Source organism: Pichia kudriavzevii, chromosome 1, assembly GCF_003054445.1.
Source record: "Pichia kudriavzevii chromosome 1, complete sequence".
Lineage (NCBI taxonomy): Eukaryota > Fungi > Ascomycota > Pichiomycetes > Pichiales > Pichiaceae > Pichia > Pichia kudriavzevii.
Window position 1 is genome coordinate 2,237,574 of NC_042506.1, and position 22,796 is coordinate 2,260,369.

Genomic DNA, 22,796 nt, shown 5'->3' on the forward strand with positions numbered 1-22,796 from the left:
CACATTCCGAAACCCCCTCCATGGCCATTGCTACTGCTGTTGTTTACAAAGATATACTTACGGTCTAGTTAAACAGGATCAAGAGCTCTGCCACGGTGTAGGCAAACACCGGCAGAAAGAGGTTGTCGTTGACGTCAACAATCCCTTCAAAGAGGGCGCACAAAATTCCACAGAGAACACGGTTGGTCCAATTGAGAGGGGAGGCAGTTCCGGCAAAGTAGCCTACACATAGGAACCCGCCTACAATGCCCACAAACATGGCCAGACTTCCCTCGATGGTCTTTTTCGATTGTGGCCAGGAGTAACTTCCACAGAAGCCACCAACAAGAGAGGCAAAGGCATCACCCAGGCCGAGAACGACGAGACCCATGTAGCTTGATTCACGGGTGGCATCGCAGTTGTTCAACCAAAAAGGTAGGGCCACACCGGCAATGAGGTATGTGTAGCTGGTGATGATTTTACCGCTGTTGTCCTTGCTATCCTCGTACTTCTCAAACAAATGTTTAATTAGTTTGCCAAAAGGTGGTAGCTCGTTACATCTGAGCGTTTCCACAAAAATTAAAACCCCAGTCATGCCAAACAAGGCTATAGAGACCAGTTCCGGTTCCCTGGATATAGCTGGAATGATCATCATGAAAATGATGAAGTGCCAAACCTTACGTTTGATGGATAAACTAGCATGGAATTTACTGAAGAACAAAAAGACCGATGGAACCAACAAGGCGGAGCTAATACTCCATTTTTGAAACATTTCCCTTCTAGCCTCATTTTCATTAATAAATTCAACCAACCAATTGAATGGGAACTTACCTAATTTGGACAGTAACAGCTTGTCACTGATGATCAATCCAAGTGACAAAAATAGTAAGTAGAGCACAACCAACAATGACACCTTCATACTTCTCTCTTGTGTTTTACGGTAGAGATCTAGCAACGGCGACGTGAAAATAAGGGCAATTGTGAATGATAATACTAAGTTTTTCATAATGTACAAGGTAATATTACTGTCTTTAGTAATAAAAAATGTTAGTGACGTGTATAACAAACCAAGGAACGTTTTCTCATAAATTGGTAGTTCGTTCGCAATAAACCGGTTAATACATTCATAGAAAAAAGCGTTTGTTAACGGTAATGTCAAAGTCTGCGTAGTCCAAATGGTACCTTCTATGTTGAATTGGAACAAAACAACATAGGAAACCATGATTTTCACAAACACATTCATGTAGTTCAATTGTGCAACACAGCATGCAACAAGTGCAATATTTTCAGGACTCTTTAATGTGCACACAATTAAGGGGAAAAAAACAGAATATATGTAATCGAAATCTAATAGTTCCGGCTTGGTAATACTTTTCCCTTCATTAAAATTCTTGAATTTGGAATTTAAAACAGCAAAACACTCTAAGCCACATGCCAACAAAACACATCCACATGTGATCATAGTAGTCATTGCATTCTCATCTCCAGCCAGTTCTTTGTCTTTGAATGCCAAATATGTCAAATTCATCAAGAATACAAGCATGAATATTTGAAACACATGTCTTGTGTTGATCACTTCATCTATTTGGTTGAAATAATAACCAACAACAGTAGTTTTTGCCTCAGCTTCTTGCTCTAGCCCTTTCAACTTTTCATTCTCCTGCTCCAAAGACGTGTTTTGATTTATACCCTTCTGTTTGTCAACTTCAGTGACACCTTGGTATTCCTTGTCAATGTCGTAGTCCAGAACAGCTTCCTTCTTGGCTGCTCTATGAGTCACGGTACCTTTATTTGCTTTTCTTGGCGGCATCGGTTCTATAGAGGGGAAAGTGGATAACGAAAGAGTACTTATATTCCAACCGATCTTTGGAAACAACCCCAACAAAGGAGAATCCAAATAATCTGTCTCAGCTTCCAATTTTAAGCAAGTTGATTTTTCTTCTCCATTTCTCACTCTAATGCCGTGTTTTGTGCTTTATCGCTTAATCCGACGTTATCTTTCTCACTTACTGGTTGTCTATCGATATTTCCAGCTATCTTACAGGCAGCACATATTGGTAATGGTAAAGCTGTTCAACCTAGTTTGCCTGTAACATATTACGGTCAAGTCTATCATCGCCAAATCATTTGGCTCTCTTCTATTCTTTTCTATTATATGTAAATATATATATAGATATAAGTATATCTACACCATACTAGTGCCCGTTATTAGGTGGTCTGGGACCAAAGATGTCACTACCAACCCTCACTGCAGTGCTACCCTGTCGAAGCGCTTGCTCGTAATCACTACTCATGCCCATACTCATTTGTAAATCTTTCAATCCAAACTTCTCCTCCAAATGTTGCTTACAGTCACCCAAGAGCTTAAATTCAGGGTTCTCTCCTTCACCATGGCTCATTCCATAGCTACCGATGGTCATTAGCCCTGCAAATTTAAGCTGTGGACACTCATCTATGATGGTTCTCACTAACTCATCAAGCTCTGATGGCTCACAACCACTCTTTTGTTCTTCGCCCGATGTGTTAACTTGAACGTATACATTGACGATACCAAATCCTGGGGTCTCCGCGTCAATCATGTGTTTTCTGGTGTCGTTCAATTTCTTTGCCTTCTTAATAGTATCAATGGTCTCGACAACATACAAGTTAGGAATGTTTTTAGCTAGATCCTTGTTCTTGTTGGTTTGTAATCCTCCAATGAAGTGCCACTTAATGTCACTAGGTAACACCTTCACTTTTTCAATCAACTCTTGCACATAATTCTCACCAAAATGACGATAGCCATGATCATACAATGCCTTGATGTCACTAGCAGGCTTTAGCTTTGAAACACAGATAAGTTCGGCACGACCGCCACTTAGACGAGTCACATCTTCTCTGATAGCATCTGCTCTAGAAATTAATTCCTTTGCTCTCTCGGAAGTGTATTCTAATGACATGTTAGGTATATACTGTTTACACGCTCTAATGGCACTAGAAAACCGTCTCATTGCCTTGTGCTACAACTATAGCCACTATTGGAAAGTGTTCAACTATACATTATGTGTATGATCTCTGTGGGGTGAGTCTATTGAGAAGATGCGCGAAGCTTAATTGAGAAGCGTCATACTATGTTCCTCAATGCAGTAGAAGCTACATCAAAGGGTTTCTTGCAGAAAAGTTCTACTGAGAAAACAGTCTCTTTAAACGAATACCAACAGCTTGGGCAACATTTCTACTAGTGGAAGAAACATAAACAAATCCTTGAACTGTTTTCACAGAAATGGGAACGGTGTTCCCATTATTGAAGCAGAATACTGCACAGATATCTAGATTAGGGTAGTTGAAGAATCCGGAAAAGTTCAATTTACTAAGATGTCGTTCAAGTGAAGTTTTCGGCTCTCCATTGGGAAGTGGGAATTTCACCCCCACTGACAGCTCACTTGGATCAACTTTGCCCTTTTGCAGTGCTTTGAACAACATGGACATGTGTAAACTGATGGACGAAAGCTGTCCAACTGTAAATTTAACGCATGGCTCGGATTTTTCAGAGTATGGTTCCTTGATAGTGAGTTCAAATATCACTTTTCCATTCATGTTCTTATCCAATCCGTCGTTCTCCACAACGTGGATATTATATGCCTCAGTTTTTGAGATGACACTACACTCCAACTTATCAGGAAGTTTAATTCCGGGTTTGAACTTATACTGGATCTCTACGTGTGTGGAATCACCCGGTTTGATTCGAAATGTAACCTTGAAATTCCCATCGTCAAACAAAACACCTTGGTTAAATTTAAGGGTACGGTTATATCCTTCATCAAATAAGTTCTCGCTGCCACCGCTGTTGTCATCCTTCACACTAAGGTTTTCAAACTCAGTTTCAACATCAGTGCTAGTCGGGAAAATGGGTAATGAGATAACACCATTGACGTTGAAGTCCTCAATCTCATTGGTTCGATCTAGCAGCCCACAGTTAATCAAGGATTTGTAATCATTAACCTTTTGCCGAATCTCAATGTTATCACTGTTGACTTCATCATCAAACAATTGTAAGCTTACATTCCTGGTTTCTTTGATATTATAGAATCCACACATTGCGTCTAAAATCAATAGTTTTGTAGCAACAGTGGATAACGTGTATTTCTGTAATAACCAGTATTGTTGAGTAGCAATTTTGCCATGTCTCCATTTCCTACCATTGAACTCGAAAACTACAGCCGACAATTTAATGAAATCTTCACAACATCCGAATTGTAAACCTTTTGTTAGAAATTCAAGGATCTGATCAATCACAGTGATTTTCTTGGACGAGTGAATTATTAGGTCGTAGATTCTCTCCCATGCTCCATCACAGGTATTTCCAATAGTCATGAATATTTTCAGTATTTTCCGTGCTGCTTCTTCAACAATTCCTGTATCTTTATAGTCCTCCAAAACAGACAATATATCTGATAAAGTGTGCCCCTTGGACTCAGTATCGCAGTTTTGTAGGTGGTAGATGAATATAATGACCACATCTCTTAATTGTGAAAAAGTGGGTTGATATGATGACCTAGCTTTACGATCCATTGTTAGCTTAAGAATGTCCTTGGTAGACTCACTAACTTTGGCCTCCTTACTTTTGATAAGCTTTTTCCATAATGGATATCTCTGCAATATGGATTTCTTTGAGTCGTCTAAACTTTCAGAATTCCTGATAATTGTTTGTATCAGCTCAGTAAACACTATTTTGATGTTTATATCGGTACTCGTTTCTAAGAGATCAAGTAATGCATTTAAGAGTATGTCTGTCCCCCCTCCATTGATTTTTCCCTTTTTATGCATGTACAATTTAACGCACGAGGTAACGATTGATGCGAGAATCAATTGATAATCATTTGCATGCGCATCATTTGCTAATGTCACATTTCTCAGCTCAACCACATCTTTCAACAGTTTCCCTGTTAAGATACCTAGGTTACCAGTGGTATTATCATCCACACATGTAATCTTTGACAGTAGTTCGATCAAATTAACAATTAAATATCCGTATTCTTTGATCCAATGAAAGTCCATCGGTTCGCTCTGCTCAATTTCTACTTTTATCGTATCCATAAATTCCAATACTTCAGACAACTTGTTGATAAATATACCTTCCAATCCTTTAACACTACACCAGTCAAAGTCGGCCCATTCTTTAAGTAACGAACATAGCGCAATAATTTCATTACCATGTGAAACACTGGTCTGTGATAGGCTTTTACCAAGACCAAGCAAAATATTTTTATCTAGAGCTTCATTCCTCAATGCAATCTTTAGTAGGGAATAATAATCAACCCCATGATGATTGGGAACATCATCTAATTTTATCAACTTGAAAATCCGATCATTAACCAAGCAAAGTTCAGCAATTTCTCTGTACCCATAATTGTTCTTTTTGGCTAGGCACCACAGTTGTACAATATCTCCTGTTTGTAAATTCTCAGCTAACACTGATTTAAATAAATACCAAGGAACATGGTCATCACATTGAATCTCAATTAGCTTTAGACATTCTTGTATACACTGGCTCTTCAGGTCGCTAGGGACCTCGTATCCATTTAAGCTAATATATGCTATTTTTAGCAACGAATTCCGACGGTGCTGGTTTATCTCAGCTGACATGGTATTGTTTTGAGTAATTAGAAATGAATGGATTGCTAGCAGTTCATTTTCGATCCTCAACTTTTCCTCCTCCGGATCTGTAACGTTTCTTATATTTGTAATAAATTGTTTTAACGATGTCGTAGACATTTATATAACGATGTATTCTGTAGTGTACAAGGAATCGAATAAGCAATTTTTAGAAAAGGCAACGGGGAAAAATGACGAATAGCATATACAAACATGATGTCGTGCTTCTATGTCGGACAAGCTGATTTCTATCAACGTCAGAAAATTTAGGCCCGAAGCCTGCGAAATCGAGAATTGCCAATCAACGAGAACTCCAAAATTTTCCAAATATTACGAGCAGAAAAAAATAAAACATTGTAGATAAGTACGTAAAGAAATAGATAGAATTAGTTAATTAGGAAAGAATACAGATTTTCAAATATGTAAAATTGTAGTGATTGTCTAGTTTATTCTTTTTTTTTTGTTTGATTTCAATGCAGGTTTTCAATCAAACGTTGGCGTTGTCCATTTGTTTTCTTAAATCCATTTCAGAGCCACTCTTCTGAAATTTGGGAATTAGATTTTCAGCTCCATGTGGACGCTCTGGAACATAATCATAGAATCCATACAAAGGCCCATTCAACGAAGGGCTGGTTGGAATTGGGTTGCCCGAAGAATCCAACTGTTTATTCAAGTTACGAACTTGTTCCTTTGCAGTACCTTTAGACACAAAAGTTTTGTTGGTAGATAAGCCCACCGGGTTAAACATCACAATCGAATCACGAATTTGCGAAGGTGAAGGTGTTATACCTTGTACATTTTTACCCTTGGCGTTCCAATTGACATGGTCGATTGGATCGAACCTCTGATTCACTGGAATAGCAGGTATAGTATTTGTATTTTTGTGTGATTCCGCCGTAAAGGTGGTAAAGGACTCTAATGTCGAAGTACGTTTATTCAGTTGATGAGGTAAAGGTAATTTTTCAAGGTTCGGTAACCTTCCCTTACCTGAATAATTTTGTGCTCTTTGACCGGCTGGATAACCTTGAGGATAACCTTGTGGGTAACCTTGTGGATAGCCTTGTGGATAGCCTTGAGGATATTGCTGAGGATAGCCTTGAGGATAGCTTTGAGGATATTGCTGAGGATACTGTTGCTGGTATTGAGGATACTGATCATATTGCTGAGGATAATGTTGATATTGACTATAATTTGATTCATCTGGTTTATACACGTTTGATGAATAAGCATTTTGTCCATTTGGAATCATTGAACCTAGTTGTTGATGAGCAAACTGACCTGCACTCAAACCGTTATTCTCATTCATTGGTAGGTAAACACTGGAAGAAACACTTTGTCTGAATTCATCGTGTTCTTGAGGTTCAGGAATAGCCAACCTATTATTTTCATCAATTGGTTGAACAGACGCAATAGGGTAGGCACCACCATCAGTATTATCAACAATTACCCTGACATCAATGTCATCATTGTCATTACCATCACCGTAACTATCATTTATGTGGCCATTTGTATGCGCATTTGAGTTTGGATTCGAATTTGCAACTTCACCATGTTGATGATAATCTTGGTTGAGTTGATCAAGTGGCAACTGTTCATTCTGATAATCGGCTTGATTGTCAGTATCTGTACGAGCAACTCTTCTGCTGCCATTACGGGAGAAGTAGACTTGATAGACAGATTTCATCCTTTTAAGTTGTTCCTCTTCCTCTGGAGACAATGGTATATCAGCATCCAATTCATCAGAGTTTGATATTTGAGCACTGGAATCAATATTCAGGTGCTTGGGTGGCAGATCCACTGTGGTATGGGATGAGTTGCTCATAAGATTACGATCTTCAGATACGGGGGAGGATGACGATTCTGTTGTCGGAGCCTCATCCTTTTGGATCGACGAATCTGGTACATCGATCCTTTCATCAAAGGTTTGTCCATTAGGAGCTTGGGTATGCTGGATATGGCTCTCCATACTACGATCATGATGTAGTTGACTATATGGTTGTTCTTTCTCATGATCAAAACGCAGATTATCATCGGGGTTCCTGTCAAAGTCAGCATGTGGTTGCGATTGTGGATGTGATTGTGGAGGTATATCCGAGTCTGATTCATCAGAATCCGATCCTACGACATGTAATGGAGGTATCTTGAAACTCTCATCTTTTGACAGGCCAACTGGGTGCACCGACTCATCACTATTAAGATCACCATCTCGCTCTTGCAGGTCAGCAATCGAAATTCTTTGAGTTAATTTGGATTTTTGAGGAGATGACGCCTTTGAGGCAAACCTATTGTTTGTTCTTGATGAGACCGAGTTACGCCTCGAGGAGGTAGGAGATGAATTCGCCGAATGCGGCATATTCATCTTCCTGATAGGGTAGTTAAATTCATGGAAATCCAAACCCAAATTTTTAGAATACCTATCGAGGTCTTCCTTTGTGTTACCTAATGGCAGAGCCAGGTCAGAAGTGGTTTGGTGCAAGCCCAATTTCATATTTGAGGCGTTCAAGTCTCTAGGGCCATCTGCAAAGGGGTTCTTGTTGTCGCCGTTCTGATTGTTTGGATTATTCATTGCCAAAGAATCGGAACTCAACATATTTGCCTGGGATAAACTTCTCATACCGGCTGGTAATCTCCTCATTGGTGGGTTTGTAGCGTTGTGGTATTCGGGCAACATGATATTATCAACATTGAAATCCGGATCGTCATCCTCTAAGGCCTCCTTTTTGTTTCTTCTATAAGCCTTGTAGATGAAAAAGGCAATGATGATAGCAACAACAACTACTGGAATAATAACAGCCAAACAAATGGCCAAGGTGTTTGTGGTATCAGTTCCGGTTTCACACTCTTGTTTGGATCCAACACATTTGTCCTTTCTTGGAAACAGAATTGGCATGATGACGCTTGTAGGGTTCAGAGAAAAAAAAGGACTTGCAACCAATCTGAATTGTGAAAATCAAAACTAGAAATGGGGTGGTAAAGACAGCAACTACTAATAAATCAACACACCCTGAAAATTAGAGGGAGAGGAGGGGGGGGGGAGGTGATATGTGATATAATATAGTATAATATGATATAACAGAATGAAAGAGAATAGGTGAGGCGAGAGATTGGTGTAAGACACTAAAGAACCGTTGGATTTTAATACACTAACTCAATAGTGAAGTGATTTTCAGTTTAGTATAGCTTACAGTTGTAAAATTGGATTCTGGAGACTCGAGGAGATCTCAGATCAAGGCTGCAAATTTAAAAACTATAAACAGATGAAAATAAATAGCAGACACGAAATCCGTGGAGAAAAAAAAAAAACGCGTGTTGTGCAGCAACAGCCTAAAACGGGTTTTGCCAAACGGCGCGCTAGCGAAAAAGAGACTGCGGTCTGGACCCGTCTAATTTCTTTTGAATTTTTTTTTTTTTTTTGTAACCCGTGCGCGCCTTCCGGATTGGGAAGACGGCAATTTTTAAAAAAGAGGAATAGATGCTTCCCTTTTTTTTTTTCTCTTCAAAAGACTTTCTCTAAAGAAAAAAACAAACACACAAGACAGAACGACACTTCAGGGCCGTCTCTGCGGCCAAACTACACTACTACTATATCCACCTTTCTAAAACAAACAGATAATGGAATATATTAGGAGACATGGAAACTCAGGGGAATGCAATATATATAGCAAACAGCAAGAAAAAAAACCTTTCCATTTCTTCCGCAATAATGTATATATTCATCGAATATTAAAACTTCTGGAAAACCTCTAACAAGAATCTTCCATTTCGACAACCAGCACTGCAATTAAGCATGTCAAATTGTCTCTTTGTGTCCCAAAAATTGTAGACAACCTTTGAACAGAGACGACGGCCGGATGGTTCTGGTAAAAGGCAAGAACCATGTGCGTAGCCGCCGATCTCCTGGCCGTACAAAGGGAAAGAGGAAGAAGAATAGGAAGAACAAGAGGAATTTAAAGAGCGTTAAGATGGGCAAACATACATTATTTTTCATAGAGGATGGTGCCTCCCTTTTATACTTTTTTTTTTCCCTCGCTCCCCCATAAGAATGTCTGCAACTAAAATTTCCCTTTTCGGCTAAAAATGGCTGCATGTTTTTTCTTATTTTCTTATTTTTTTGGTGATTTTTTAGCCTTTATTATCTTTGACCCTTACATCATCGACACATAGTCCAAGTGAGATCGACAATAGAGTAGCCACAACCCCTCGCACAATGGCCCCATCGCTAGCGGAGTATTCCCCCCAGTCCGTGCTGGGGTACGGGAAGTTCTCTACAGTTGTTAAAGCTTCCCGTAAGGGGTCCACTGTGGCCATTAAAATCATTCGAAAAGCAGACACTAGCACAATCAACAAAATCAACAATATACTCCCATCTGTATCGTCTTCCACAGACCCAGTTAAAAATTATGACAACGAAATCAACATAATACGTGAGATTTCTCCTTTTAGATTCCAAAACATCATTCAGTATTATTCCATTTACAATTCATCCAATTGTGTCTACATTATTCAGGAACTCTCCCTATACGGCGAACTGACACCATCGAACTTCAAAACCCAACCCTTTTTCTTTTCATCCAAACAATCAGCCAATGGTATAATGACACAGCGTGTCGTTGATATGGTGTCTTCCATTTGTTTCCTACATTCGCAATCGATAATTCATCGAGATATTAAGCCGGCAAATTTCCTGCTTTGTTCCAATGGGACGGTAAAATTAACAGATTTCGATACTAGCTATAAGCTGGGGAATAAGAAAACCGACAAGATGAACTTGCACAAAAAACTGATTGGAACACCTCTATTCATGCCGCCCGAACTATTGACAAATTCTACCTCTGAAGCTGCGTTCTCTCCTACGTCTACTTTGGCATCCAACTCTTCCTCTAATAGCGAACCTTCCAAGTTTTCAATAATAACGAAGAAATTGAAGCTCTTCAATAGCAAGAAGAACGATTTTAACCCATTTATGTTGGATATCTGGTCTTTAGGCGTAACTTTGCACTACCTCTACTACTCAAAGTATCCATTTTACGCTGATAATGAGTTCACACTCCTTCATAAAATAGCAACTACTTTCCCAGATACACCCAGTCTTGACCATCAAACGATGCTTTCAAAGCTAATCTTGCAATGTTTGAACAAAGACCCTTCTAAGAGACCTTCTGCATCCACAATTCTCAACGACTTCCATAAGTCAAGTCCTCCGATATCCAAAGGCTCGTCTGTGTTATCGGTACTCAACACAGCGGATGATCTAAAGATACCTTGCGACGAAGAAGTTGAGTCTACCACTATCACTCAGAAGCACAATTTTCAGTTGCCTATATTTATGTCTCCACCACCAACGATAAATAAACACTTCAATCGTTCATCATCCTCTTTACCCGTTCCTAAACAAAATGATAACAGAGACTCCATCCACACGCTGCCTGCTAATTTTAAATCTATCTCTGGTTCAGGTAGGTTGAAGCACAGTGATGCAATGAACTTCAAAAAGTTCCTAGCTAATGATGAATCCAAGAAGCAAACAATTACAATGGAGGAATATTTCGATAATCTATAATTCCGTCGCTCCTTACGCTTATGTGCCCCTAATATGATAACCTTCACTTCTCTATAGAAACTAATTGTGTATATTACTATATCCCCAATAAAAAAAGACACGAAAAAAACTTTATTGTTTACTTCACTATATAATACTTCATGTCAGTCTGGCCCGTTAAATCGTGTGCCTAAATAATTAAATTGTCACCTCTGTAAGGGAAAGACATCGCATTGACAGCATCATACTCTCTCAATGGGAAATCAGACAAATCAGAAGCATAAGTTGCAACAGAATGTGCAATTAATTGGGTGTTAATTAAAAACGCATCCCATGCAATATTACTTAAGTCGTCACATAGTTGGTGGTAGCATCTATCCAAAACTTCACCGTTTTCTGCGTTGTTTTTCTCTGCGCCTGCTGCAATTCCACCACCCGGAATACCGTTTTCAATGAATCCGACATAATCAGAACGTCCATCAAATGGAATTAGTGTGTAGTTCAAACCTCTTGATTTATAATAATCAATATATAAGTTCTTCAATTCTTCTGAACCCTTTGGATTATCTACATTATTTGCATCGTAGATTTCATACTCATAATTTGGCGATGCCATCATATCGTAATCCATAAATAATCTAATCTTATGGTTTTCCTCTGGTGTTAAGTTTTCAGCATAATAATTGGAACCTAGAAGTCCTTCCTCTTCAGCAGCCCACCATGCAAATCTAACCTTATTTTTAACTGTGAAGTTGGACAATTGCTTGGCAACTTCTAATAAGGAAATGGTACCTGAACCGTCATCATTAATACCAGGACCGGCACCGACCGAATCAGAATGTGCACCCAACATGACTATGTTATCGCTGTCACCTTCGACTGTTTCAGCAATAACATTAACAGTTGTGATTGGGCCGACAAACGAATCAATCGCAATTTCAGCTTCCACTAATTCTCCCTTATTCAATAAATCAACATAATACTCACCATCAGCTTTGTTCAAGCCAACAGCAGGTGCTACATGAACACCTTTAGGTGGTACCCCTAACGTACCTTTAATGTCACCATCTTCGTTGTTATAAATAATTGCCACCTTAGCACCATTCTGTGCAGCCAATTGTGCCTTTGTACCGAAAGAACATTCACCTCTTTTAATAAGGGCAATTTTACCGTACATCTCAACATAGTCATCTAGTTGGCAGCCGCTGTTAGAAACCAATTTAACATCGCCCTTAACTGGTTTCTTGTGAGGTGTTGGAGGAGTCATGTCCATTGCAACCAAAGATTCTGGAGTTTTGCCGTTAATTGTACCATTGAATGAATAAATTTCAGACATAAAGGCCTTGAAAGGTTGTATTGAAACATCGTAGTAGCCATCCAATTTTTTAAGCTCGTGTTTGATATATGCAATAGTACCCCAATGGCCTTTGCTTCCAATAACTCTAGTTGGGTGTCCCATCGATTTGTTTGAGTATCCGGCAATATCATACAATGTCTGCGCACGTTCATACAGAGCGTCACGGGTAATAAAATCTTGCAATTCTGTGGAATTGACTAACGGTTTAGCTGGTTCCTTTCCCTCTCCAAGTAGTGCAGATAACTGATGTTCAACTTCATGCTCCAACTCTAATGCAGCTTGTGGAATTACAAGCCCATTTGCTAAGTTGGCAACAATGAGCAACGATGTAAAAATGTTTAATTGCATCTGTAACGAGTGTGTCTTAATGGTAGTGCTATTTTTGTTCTATGTATAAGTCCTGAGCAAATCCCCTATGCAATAACAACGTGAAAAAGTGTGGATAGTAGCCAATGAGTAATTTCGATGAGAGATGTCGCCCTTTATATGAGGATTGATAACACATAAAGATACAAAAAACAAAAAAAACCGGCCCCCCGCCGCACTTTTGAGGAGGCACCAGATAAGAGAAACGGAATGCCGGTTCCTTTGAATAAGCAAGAAAAGTCAACTTTTGTGTGCGTGTTGTAAATAGATGTATTTGTTTTTGTATGTATGTGTTATAAATATTTTATAAAAATATGGGCAAAGAAAGTAAGAAATTACACCCCGATGAACAAAACTCAAACATAAATGTAAATGTAACTGTAACTGTAACTGTAACTGTAACTGTAACTGTAACTGTAACTGTAACTGTAACTGTAACTGTAACTGTAACTGTAACTGTAACTGTAACTGTAACTGTAACTGTAACTGTAACTGCAACTGTAACTGTAAATGTAACTGTAAATGTAATTGTAAATGTTGATTTTTTTAAAACATGGGCAAAGAAAGACGGGAAAGACAAAAAGACAAGTAAAATAAGCAATACTGCCGTAGAAACAGCTAATGGTATAATTTTGAAATGTTACAATTGCGGTAGTGTCGGTATCAACTATTAAAGTTAATAGGTGGTAGAAGTAAGCCAGTATCGTTCCTCCTTTTATCGAGTTCATTCAATATAGAGACGACTTTGGTGTAAATTCTCTTACCGTAATTAGTGTATCGGATGTTAGGTAAGATTGGGCGGATCATTTCAGCCATAACACATTTGATTTGCCAATCTGAGATTTCCAACGCTGTCTGAACGACATAATTACCATATTGGTTCTTGATTAGAGAAACTAAAGTATGTGCATTAATCAAAGATGCCAATAGAGGATGGATGGCCGAACTGTTTTGTAGATTTGAAGGATTGAGTTTAAGACATTTTTCAACCACATTTGACGAAAACTTGCCACAACTTAAAGGTATGATATCATTAGCAACTAAATTTAACAACTGGATATTAATAGAGTCTATATTTAAGGAAATCAAATATTGAATAACATAATTACCAAACTGATCCTTCATCAGGTAAATACTGTTTGACAATATCTCATTACTAATTTTTTCTATTTGGATATTTGAACATTTATTTAGTAGCTTCTGTAAAACACAACACCCATGTTTATGGGTTGAAATTTCCAGTAGATGAGTTATAACCAACTCAACCAAGAAATCCAAATCTTCATCAAAGTAATGAGAGATTAATTTTTGAATAACGTGATTACCATTCATATCATGAACTAAAGGAACCACAACAGGTTCGATTGCCCTTGAGATCAAATCATGATGATTTTCTGATGTTAAACAACCGATTAATTTTTGCAAAGCTCTAGTGCCATGTAAATTTGTTGCAATAGAATCAATTGAGGAAGAAATGTCAATAATGATCAAAGATAATTGAGATGGGGATGCATGGACCATTAATTTTTGAATTAAATAGTTTCCAAATGGGTCCATCATCAAAGAGGTTGAGTTTTTATATGTTGCGTTAAAGATGATGGGCATATTCTTGGAGACATCATCATCAATCAATTTCTGTAATTTTCTACAACCATTTTGATCTTTTGATAGATTGATAATTTCCTCAGAGGATAATTTAGGTAGGTCGATTGTTGTAGGTAAACACGACAAACTCTTTGGCTGGGGTTGAGGAACATCTGGCAATCTTTTGGGATTAGAGTTGGCATTGGCATTGGTTTTAGAGTTAATTTTGGAATTGGTGGCTGAGTTGGTGGTCGAATTGGTGGCTGAATTGGTGGTGTGGTTTGAGTTTGATGTTGTAACAGAGGAGATCGAGGCGTTTGAGAAAAGGGTATTTCTTCTAGTGTTTGGGTAAGCAGCCGAATTCTCTATGGATAAGGTACTCAGTTGATGTTCTATTGATTGGGTATCGACGGAGTCATTTGCATTATCCCTTATGGAAGGTAAGGAGAAATCGTGGATATTAAAGGAGGAGAAATCGTTGGATTTCACTGGAGAGGCTGAGATTGATGGGAAAGTATTCAAGGTGGATAATGTGAAGACATTATTAACTGGTAGTGATGCCGATCTATTATGCAAATGTAAGTTTGGTTTATAGTTATTCAGATGGAGATTGTTAGCAAAGTTGTTTGACAGGGTATAGTTGTTGATTGTGTCATAGTTATAAGGGGACAATGGTGTGAATGGAGACTCTGCGTTAAGGGGAGCATTAGGAAATGAGGATGAGAACTGAGGCAATGAAAGGGGTGATTTGGAAAAGTCCATCGATGGTCTATGAGAGTGTGAGTTCTGGTTGAAGTTTTGATTTAAGTTTTGATTTAAGTTATGATTTAAGTTTTGGTATGAATTTTGGTATAAGTTTTGATTTGCATCACTTAATGAGGAGAAGGGAGAGAGAAGTGGAACATTATTAGAGGTTTGGGGACCTGACTTTGGAGTGGCTAAGATGGCAGGGGCATGCATATAGTTTGAGTTTGAGTTTGAGTTTAAGCTTGGTGTAGGTGTTGAGTTGATAGACGGGACTGACAAGGCTGGGTTTGAGAGCCGATGGTGATTCTCTGCAGGGTGAATTGAATTTATAAGGAGGTTTATGTTTGAGTCCACAATAGTGTCGTTTGCATCCATTGGGTTTAGGAAAGGGGTGGTGAAGAAGTTGGGAAGGGGATGGTATTCTTCTTGCGTATAGGATGAAGAGTGGGATGGAGCTGATTTATGGAAGAGAGACAGTGGTGACAAGAGAGTGGGGGTACGAGAAAATATATATATATGTATGTATGAGTATAAATATATATAAATATATGAAAATAAAAGTATGAGAACAAATGTGAAAGAGAATCCAGAAGTAAAGTATACACTACTGTATCGACACGTATATGTCTCTATGGAAGTGTATGATTAAAGGTATCAAGGGGAATATATAAATAACCCCAAGGAGCAAGAGAAACATTAGGCTCGCAACACATAAACGGAGAGAGATATACGACAGGAGATATTGCACAGACCCGATAGATGCCATCAGATCAAGCAAGACACACAATTAGACAATACATGCACACAAACTCTCATTAACACCGTGGCCATTACCATTGTCTCAAGGAAGCAAGCCAAATTTCTTTTGTTGTATCCCTGCCGGAAGATTTGCCAAGCCTCCGGTCCAGACTCGGTCCAGGGACTCTTCCCGATTTCGAACAGTTTTCTTTTTCTCGCCTTTTCGATGATATTTTTTATTTTATATTATTTTATTATTTTTTTAATGTTTTATTATTTTTATTATTTTTTTATTATTTTTTTTAATGTTTTATTATTTTTATTATTTTTTTATTATTTTTTTTATTTTATTATTTTTTTTTCCGAAAGTGCGGAAATGCGAAAATGCCCAATACGGAAACTGGCGGCATAAAGGGGATCGCTGAGCCCGCCTTTGGGGGAGAACACAGTGAGGAGGAAGAAGAGGGCGAGGAGAGAGACGAGAAAGGGGACGGAGAGGACGGGTTGCGCATTGCAGGAATCCAGTTTCAACCAATTCAGTGAATTACCAAATATGCTCAAATTGACATGAATACAGTAAAAACATCAAATCTTAAACCCCCAATCCCATCTGCACATTTGGACATATACTCCCACCCACCTTTTCTTTTTAACAATGTCGGCACCGTTTATAGGCATCTACACTGCCGTCTACGACTATACAGCCCAAAACGACGAAGAATTGTCCATCAAGGAAAGCGACATTCTTTATCTATTGGAGAAGTCGGATTTCGACGACTGGTGGCTGGTGAAGAAGAGAGTCTTGGACGCCAACGTTGAGGAGCCGCAGGGATTGGTCCCTAGATCGTACATCGAGCCAGCTGTCCCCAAGGAAAAGGCAATTGCTCTGTATGATTACACAAAGCAAACCGAGGAAGAACTCTCCTTTAGTGAAAACACCCAATTCAACGTGTACGACTCATCGGATCCTAATTGGACGCTGGTGGATATCAACGGCCAGCAGTTTGGGTTTGTTCCGGGAAACTACATTGACATTGTCAAGTCGCAACAGCCACAACAACAACAACAACAACAACAACCCGTTCTACCTATTCAACCGCAAGCGTCTCAACCTACTGCCTCTCTAACTGCATTTCCTACCCCCTCGTTTCAATCGGCGTCCACCCAATCATTTCCTAAACCTCCTCAAAGAAGTGACAGGACTTCTCAAAGTCCTTCGAAGCTGGACAACTATAGAAACACCAACGAAGGATATGGACGTGAAGACCTCGACCACGGACAAGATGGCGAAGAACCTCCTCGTATGCCGGCAAGACCATCCGGTAATGACAATACAACTTCAACTTCTCGTTCGACCCGTTCAAATGGAAAATCTTACTTTAATAATAAAAACAACAATGAAAGTAGCAATGGCTATGATGATGATAATGATTATCCTGATGGTGATGATGATGATGATGATGATTATGGCAAGGCAGCTGTGTCTTCATCGCGTTCTAGATCAGGCACGCAAACCTCTCATATGTCACGGAGGAAATCCATATCCAACTTTTTCCATTCAAGTAAAAAAGATGATGAAGTTATAGAGCCAATCCATGGCGATTTTGCTTGGAAAATGCACGAAATCGACGGCAAAAAGAAAAGATCAGGAGTGTTGGAAATTGGTAATGGCAAGATCTACATTGATATCGATAACAAGTACAATGAATCATGGTCAATTGCTAATTTGGTCAATTACAATGCCGAAAAGAAACACGTTTTTCTTGATTTCAAATCGCCTTCTGAATCTTTTGAACTACATGTAGGTAATAAAGATTCTGCTCAAGCAATCATGTCGATTTTGGGCGATATGAAAGGGTTACATACTCAATCTGCTTTGGCTGATGTAAAGAAAGCCCAAAGAGAAGGTTACGAGGCTGGTTTAGCATCCTCCACTTCTGATTCTTCTCCGATCATGGGTGTGATTTTGTACGATTTTGATGGTGCCGATGATGATGAATTGACTTGTCGGGAAGGCGATAAGGTTTTAATTATTAACAGTAAAAAGTCAAAAGAATGGTGGATGGTTGAAAATTCCAGGGGTAAACGTGGTGTTGTACCTTCAAACTATATCAAATTGCTTTCAAAGAAAACTAAAAACGGTATCTCCGATGGCTCTTCCAATAATAATGGTAGTAGTAGTAGTGGTGGTGGATTTATTAAAAACCTATTAGGTTCTAGTAAATCTCCAAAGAAAAAATCTTCTAAAGATAAGGACCGTGAAGAGAGAGAACTACGTGAAAGGGCAAGAATTCAAATGGAAAAAGAAGAGCTTGCCAGACAACGTCGCCTTGTCGAGTCTAAGGAAAAGAGTTTATTAGAACGTGAAAGAGAACAACGTGCAAAACGTGAAAAAATCCGTCGTTACGATGAGAAATTACGTGAAAGAGAACGTCAAAGAAGCCGTGACTCAAAATCATCTTCTAAAAACTCCGAAAAACAATTTGAACAACCAAACCCTCATCGGGTTCGTACTTGGATTGATAGATCTGGCGCATTCAAAGTTGAAGCTGAATTTTTGGGTGTTCAAAACGGTAAAATCCATGTTCATAAAACAAACGGCGTCAAAATTGCCGTCGATGCTAATAAAATTTCAAACGAAGATTTAGAGTATGTTGAAAGAATCACCGGTACTTCATTAGAGAAATACAAGCAAAAATTCGACAGGGAAGTCGCTCCAACTTCTTCCAGTTCAAGTCAAAATAGAATTAGTTCTCAGCCTCCACAAGCTCAACTGCAGCCTCAATCAACTGAACCGTCATTACCTTCACGTGATTCCTCTTCCGCGGTCGCACGTCAAAAGGCAAAGGCCATTCCATTACGTGCCGATCTAATTGATTATTGGTTCAACGTATGTGTGGAATCTGGTGTTGATGTTGCTGTTTGTGATAGATATGCTAGGAATTTTGCCCAGGAACAAGTTGATGAATCTGTCTTAGGCGAAGTAACACCCGCATTGATGCGTACTCTGGGTGTCAGGGAAGGAGACATATTGAAGATAAAGAGATACATAGACATGAAATTGGGTAGATCTAAATCGCCAAGTGATCCATTACCGCCTCAACCCCAAACCTCAGCAACTGAAGATGAATGGACTTCAAGGCCTGCTGCATCTATTTCCAATCAACAGCAGTCCAGTAGTATTCTAGCATCACCTCCACCTCCAACTAAGTCTGACTCTAAACAAGTAACTCCTCAAATCACCGGTTCGATTGTTGATTTATTGAATATTAAACCCATGGAGCCTACAAAAACAGGCGTTACTCCAGTCAAGCCGGTCAGCCAAGCACCTCCAAGAAATCTGGAACCGTTAACTGCAACCACAACTGGAGCTGCAACTAAGTCTGACACTACAGGCGCTAATCTAATGCCAATGACTCAACAAAAGACGTCATCGACACAACAACCAATTATTGCTATGCCAACTGGGTTTGTCCCAATAACAATGGTTCCAATGATGACTGGTATGATGACTGGTATGATGACTGGTATGCGTACTGGTGGTATCTCCGGAGGATTGATAAACCCTACAATGACAGGTGGTGCGCCTATGACTACATTTGGTGTCCAATCACTAGCACAACAACCCCAAGCACAACAGCAGCAGAAAACAGGAGGTTTTATTTTACCATTAAATACTGGTGCACAGAATATGAACATGCCGCAAACTACATTTGGGGCAATTCCTTCCATGGCTACCGGTGGTGCTGGTACGGGTATTGTTAAATTACAACCAACCGGTGTAAAATTACAGAAAACTGGTGGTTTTGGTGTAATGCAACCAACAATGAAGACTGGCGGGGGGTTTGTGCCGCAAACATCTTTTGGCATGCAACTGAATAATGCAGTTACTGGAGGTAATACTATGAATAACGCTTTGACTGGCGGATTGATGCCTCAAACATCATTTATGAATCCAGCAATTACTGGTGGTAATAACATGATGCCACAGACATCTTTTATGAATCCAGCCATTACTGGTGGTAATAACATGATGCCACAGACATCTTTTATGAATCCTACCATGACCGGTGGTCTACAAATGCAAAATCCTGCCGTGACTGGTAATAATATGATGCCACAGACATCGTTTATGAATCCAGCAATTACTGGTGGTAATAGCATGATACCACAGACATCTTTTATGAATCCTACCATGACCGGTGGCCTGCAAATACAAAATCCAGCAACAACTGGTGGTATGCTTCCACCTACATCGTTTATGAATCCTGCAACCACTGGAGGCATGATGTCAAATACTTCATTTGGCGGTGCTGCTCAGTTGCAACCGCAAGCTACAGGATTTGGATTTGGTAATGGCGGAAATAGCAGTACTGGTAAACAACAGGCTAATTTGGCAAATGCAACCGCTGATAATCCTTTTGGATTCTGAATAAAAAAGAGTAACCCATTGAATGCATCAACAGGTTAGACCTAAGCTAGGCAAACTCCATAGACTCTGTAAAAATTTATATCACTTTAATCGAACTTTTCAGTAATTTCTTCAGCTTTATTTTGAAAAAGTTATTTTACATGTTCATTAATATAAAAAGGTAGTAATAATACTGAAAATATAATGTACAAAATACGTTAAAACACAATACAATAAGTAGTTAACAAAGCAAAAGGGCATTCCCTAATCATAATTTAGATAATGCAGGATCTGTATTATCTTCATCGTCATGGTCAATACGGTTTGTCGAGCGATACTCTTGCTCCCTTTTGCGTTGTTGGGCGGCAACATGTTGTGCAGCAACTGCTAGTGCCGCAGAATTCACAAGTGAGTGTTCCTCATCATCACCATCAACAGATAGAGCAGCCATGGCTGCCACTTGAGCTGCTGAAGGAATGTTTACATCGTCATCGTCCTCATCGTCGTCCTCATCGTCGTCTTCTTCTTCTTCATTGTTTCGAATTACACGTTGGTCAACAAGATCATTATGAACTAAATCAGCATTTTTCTGATCGACTTGTACAGTCTGCTGTCGCTGTTGCTGCTGTTGCTGCTGTTGAGTTTGTTTCTGTTGAAGCTGTTTTTGCTGTTGTTGATACTGTGGCAGCTGCTGTTGTTCTTGTTCTTGTTGTTGTTGTTGCTGATGCTGATGCTGCTTTTCTTGCTGCTTTTCTTGTAATGGTGGTGGTGCTATATCTTTCTCAACGTCACTTTCGGTACCACCTTTGGCAATAGCTTGATCAATATCCATTTTTGAATCTTCATTTGGCGAGTCCTTAATTGGAAGTTTGGATGTTAGTCCCTCCTTTAGTTTTAAACTTTTCTTAGATCTACTTTGCTTTCTAGCACTTCTATTATTTGGATTCTTGGGTTTCTTGTGTATTTTAAAAACACCATTTTGTACTTTTTGTTTCTTTGGGCCAGGACGATTCAACTGTTGTCGTTTTTCCATCTGCTTCTCATACTTCAATCTCATTTCATCGGTTAACTTGTAAATCAAGTCACCTGAATCATCATACAGTGTTTCGGGCAACGCACCATAAAGCCAAAATAGCCCCTTACCTTGGGATAGTCTATAGGTATCCAAATCATTGACAACTTGCTCGATATCTTTCAAATGGTGACTGTGTAATTTGTACTCGTTTTCAATAAACTCAATTACTTTCTTACGTCTCTGAGCAGATTTTGCAATTCTACCACGACGCCAACGAGTCCCAAATTTCCCTTCTAATGAAGACAATGCCGGGAAATGTTTATAACCAACAGTCCATTCATCCCAAATGTCCTTTACTGTTTTCGCCTGAGCATTTAAATCGATGTCGGGAATTCTAGTACCCGGAATAAAGGGGATATTAGCGCTGAAAAGTTTTGTTTCGAAATCGTCCAGTGTAGGAATTTGGCAAGGTGATTGATTTGAAGATGATGAAGAGTTTGAATGTGAAGTTGGGGAGCGTTGTTCTGGTGATAACTCTATGAATGAACAAAAGGGTAGGAATGATTTTGTGTTCTTCATATAGTTTGAATAAGATTTAATATTGTTATTTGACCTAATAATACTATTCCCCAGATCGGCAATTTCAAGTATAGTATCATTCACCAAAGACGACAATGTGGATAGGTTATCAATGAACAACTTTTTAGCTTCATATTCTTCCTTGGTTGTGTTGTGTTCCATTGTGGCATCAATCAGGAGTTTCTTCTCGTCAAATTTGTCTTGGTGTAAACCACTCTGAGTATTAGTATTAGCCACATCAGATTCTCTATTTCTCAAAAAAGACTCACCACTATTATCATCTTCTAGCCTTTGAGTGGTATTTTCATTGGCATCATTGGCATCATTGGCGTCGTTTGCCTCGTTGGCGTCGTTTGCCTCGGTTCCGTCCTTCTCCTGATATTGCAAAGACGGATGAATTTCAACCTCCTTGACGTGTTGATGATCTTCGTGCGGGACACCAGATTCGGTTTCCCCAGAACGGCTCAAGAGGTGGGTATGCGGAGCATCTGTAGAGACAGACATGATTATTCAGGACTATTTCTAGCGGGTATCGTTGATGGTTGAGATGTACCGGTTGCGCAAACAGTCTCTAAACACGTTTGTCAAAAACAATAAATATATGAAACGTGCAATATATACGAATGTATATATATATATATATGTGTGTGTGTGTGTATATATCTATACCTCTATTTATTGCACATACTCTACACATAAAAGAAAAATATACATAAACTGTAAATATGTTTTCATTCTCAGAGGTACTTCCCCTGCTCCTCCATCGACCCGACGCAAATTTTTTTCATTCTTCATTTTCGTAAAATTTCTGGTTTCGCAACTCTCCCCCTTCGCCCTTCCGCATTAG

At 39.1% G+C, this 22,796-nt stretch overlaps 9 protein-coding genes across 9 annotated transcripts; 2 read left to right on the top strand and 7 right to left on the bottom strand.

Annotated features, from left to right (window-relative positions):
- Positions 1-64: 64 nt before the first annotated feature.
- C5L36_0A10180 (uncharacterized protein) lies at positions 65-1,789 on the bottom strand (the record flags this gene model as incomplete). The annotated part of the gene is made up of 1 exon (XM_029464048.1): positions 65-1,789. One exon carries the CDS (start codon positions 1,787-1,789, stop codon positions 65-67), a length of 1,725 nt encoding a protein of 574 aa, XP_029319908.1.
- A 385-nt stretch (positions 1,790-2,174) lies between these two features.
- Positions 2,175-2,969, bottom strand: C5L36_0A10190 (uncharacterized protein; the record flags this gene model as incomplete). Its single annotated transcript, XM_029464049.1, has 1 exon — positions 2,175-2,969. One exon carries the CDS (start codon positions 2,967-2,969, stop codon positions 2,175-2,177), a length of 795 nt encoding a protein of 264 aa, XP_029319909.1.
- A 172-nt stretch (positions 2,970-3,141) lies between these two features.
- On the bottom strand, positions 3,142-5,604 carry C5L36_0A10200 (uncharacterized protein; the record flags this gene model as incomplete). Its single annotated transcript, XM_029464050.1, has 1 exon — positions 3,142-5,604. One exon carries the CDS (start codon positions 5,602-5,604, stop codon positions 3,142-3,144), a length of 2,463 nt encoding a protein of 820 aa, XP_029319910.1.
- Positions 5,605-6,100: 496 nt separating this feature from the next.
- On the bottom strand, positions 6,101-8,503 carry C5L36_0A10210 (uncharacterized protein; the record flags this gene model as incomplete). The annotated part of the gene is made up of 1 exon (XM_029464051.1): positions 6,101-8,503. One exon carries the CDS (start codon positions 8,501-8,503, stop codon positions 6,101-6,103), a length of 2,403 nt encoding a protein of 800 aa, XP_029319911.1.
- A 1,317-nt stretch (positions 8,504-9,820) lies between these two features.
- Positions 9,821-11,173, top strand: C5L36_0A10220 (uncharacterized protein; the record flags this gene model as incomplete). The annotated part of the gene is made up of 1 exon (XM_029464052.1): positions 9,821-11,173. The coding sequence occupies one exon, from the start codon at positions 9,821-9,823 to the stop codon at positions 11,171-11,173; it is 1,353 nt and encodes a 450-aa protein (XP_029319912.1).
- A 169-nt stretch (positions 11,174-11,342) lies between these two features.
- On the bottom strand, positions 11,343-12,857 carry C5L36_0A10230 (uncharacterized protein; the record flags this gene model as incomplete). The annotated part of the gene is made up of 1 exon (XM_029464053.1): positions 11,343-12,857. The coding sequence occupies one exon, from the start codon at positions 12,855-12,857 to the stop codon at positions 11,343-11,345; it is 1,515 nt and encodes a 504-aa protein (XP_029319913.1).
- Positions 12,858-13,538: 681 nt separating this feature from the next.
- C5L36_0A10240 (uncharacterized protein) lies at positions 13,539-15,581 on the bottom strand (the record flags this gene model as incomplete). The annotated part of the gene is made up of 1 exon (XM_029464054.1): positions 13,539-15,581. One exon carries the CDS (start codon positions 15,579-15,581, stop codon positions 13,539-13,541), a length of 2,043 nt encoding a protein of 680 aa, XP_029319914.1.
- A 1,018-nt stretch (positions 15,582-16,599) lies between these two features.
- Positions 16,600-20,376, top strand: C5L36_0A10250 (uncharacterized protein; the record flags this gene model as incomplete). The annotated part of the gene is made up of 1 exon (XM_029464055.1): positions 16,600-20,376. The coding sequence occupies one exon, from the start codon at positions 16,600-16,602 to the stop codon at positions 20,374-20,376; it is 3,777 nt and encodes a 1,258-aa protein (XP_029319915.1).
- Positions 20,377-20,623: 247 nt separating this feature from the next.
- On the bottom strand, positions 20,624-22,453 carry C5L36_0A10260 (uncharacterized protein; the record flags this gene model as incomplete). The annotated part of the gene is made up of 1 exon (XM_029464056.1): positions 20,624-22,453. One exon carries the CDS (start codon positions 22,451-22,453, stop codon positions 20,624-20,626), a length of 1,830 nt encoding a protein of 609 aa, XP_029319916.1.
- Positions 22,454-22,796: the final 343 nt, after the last annotated feature.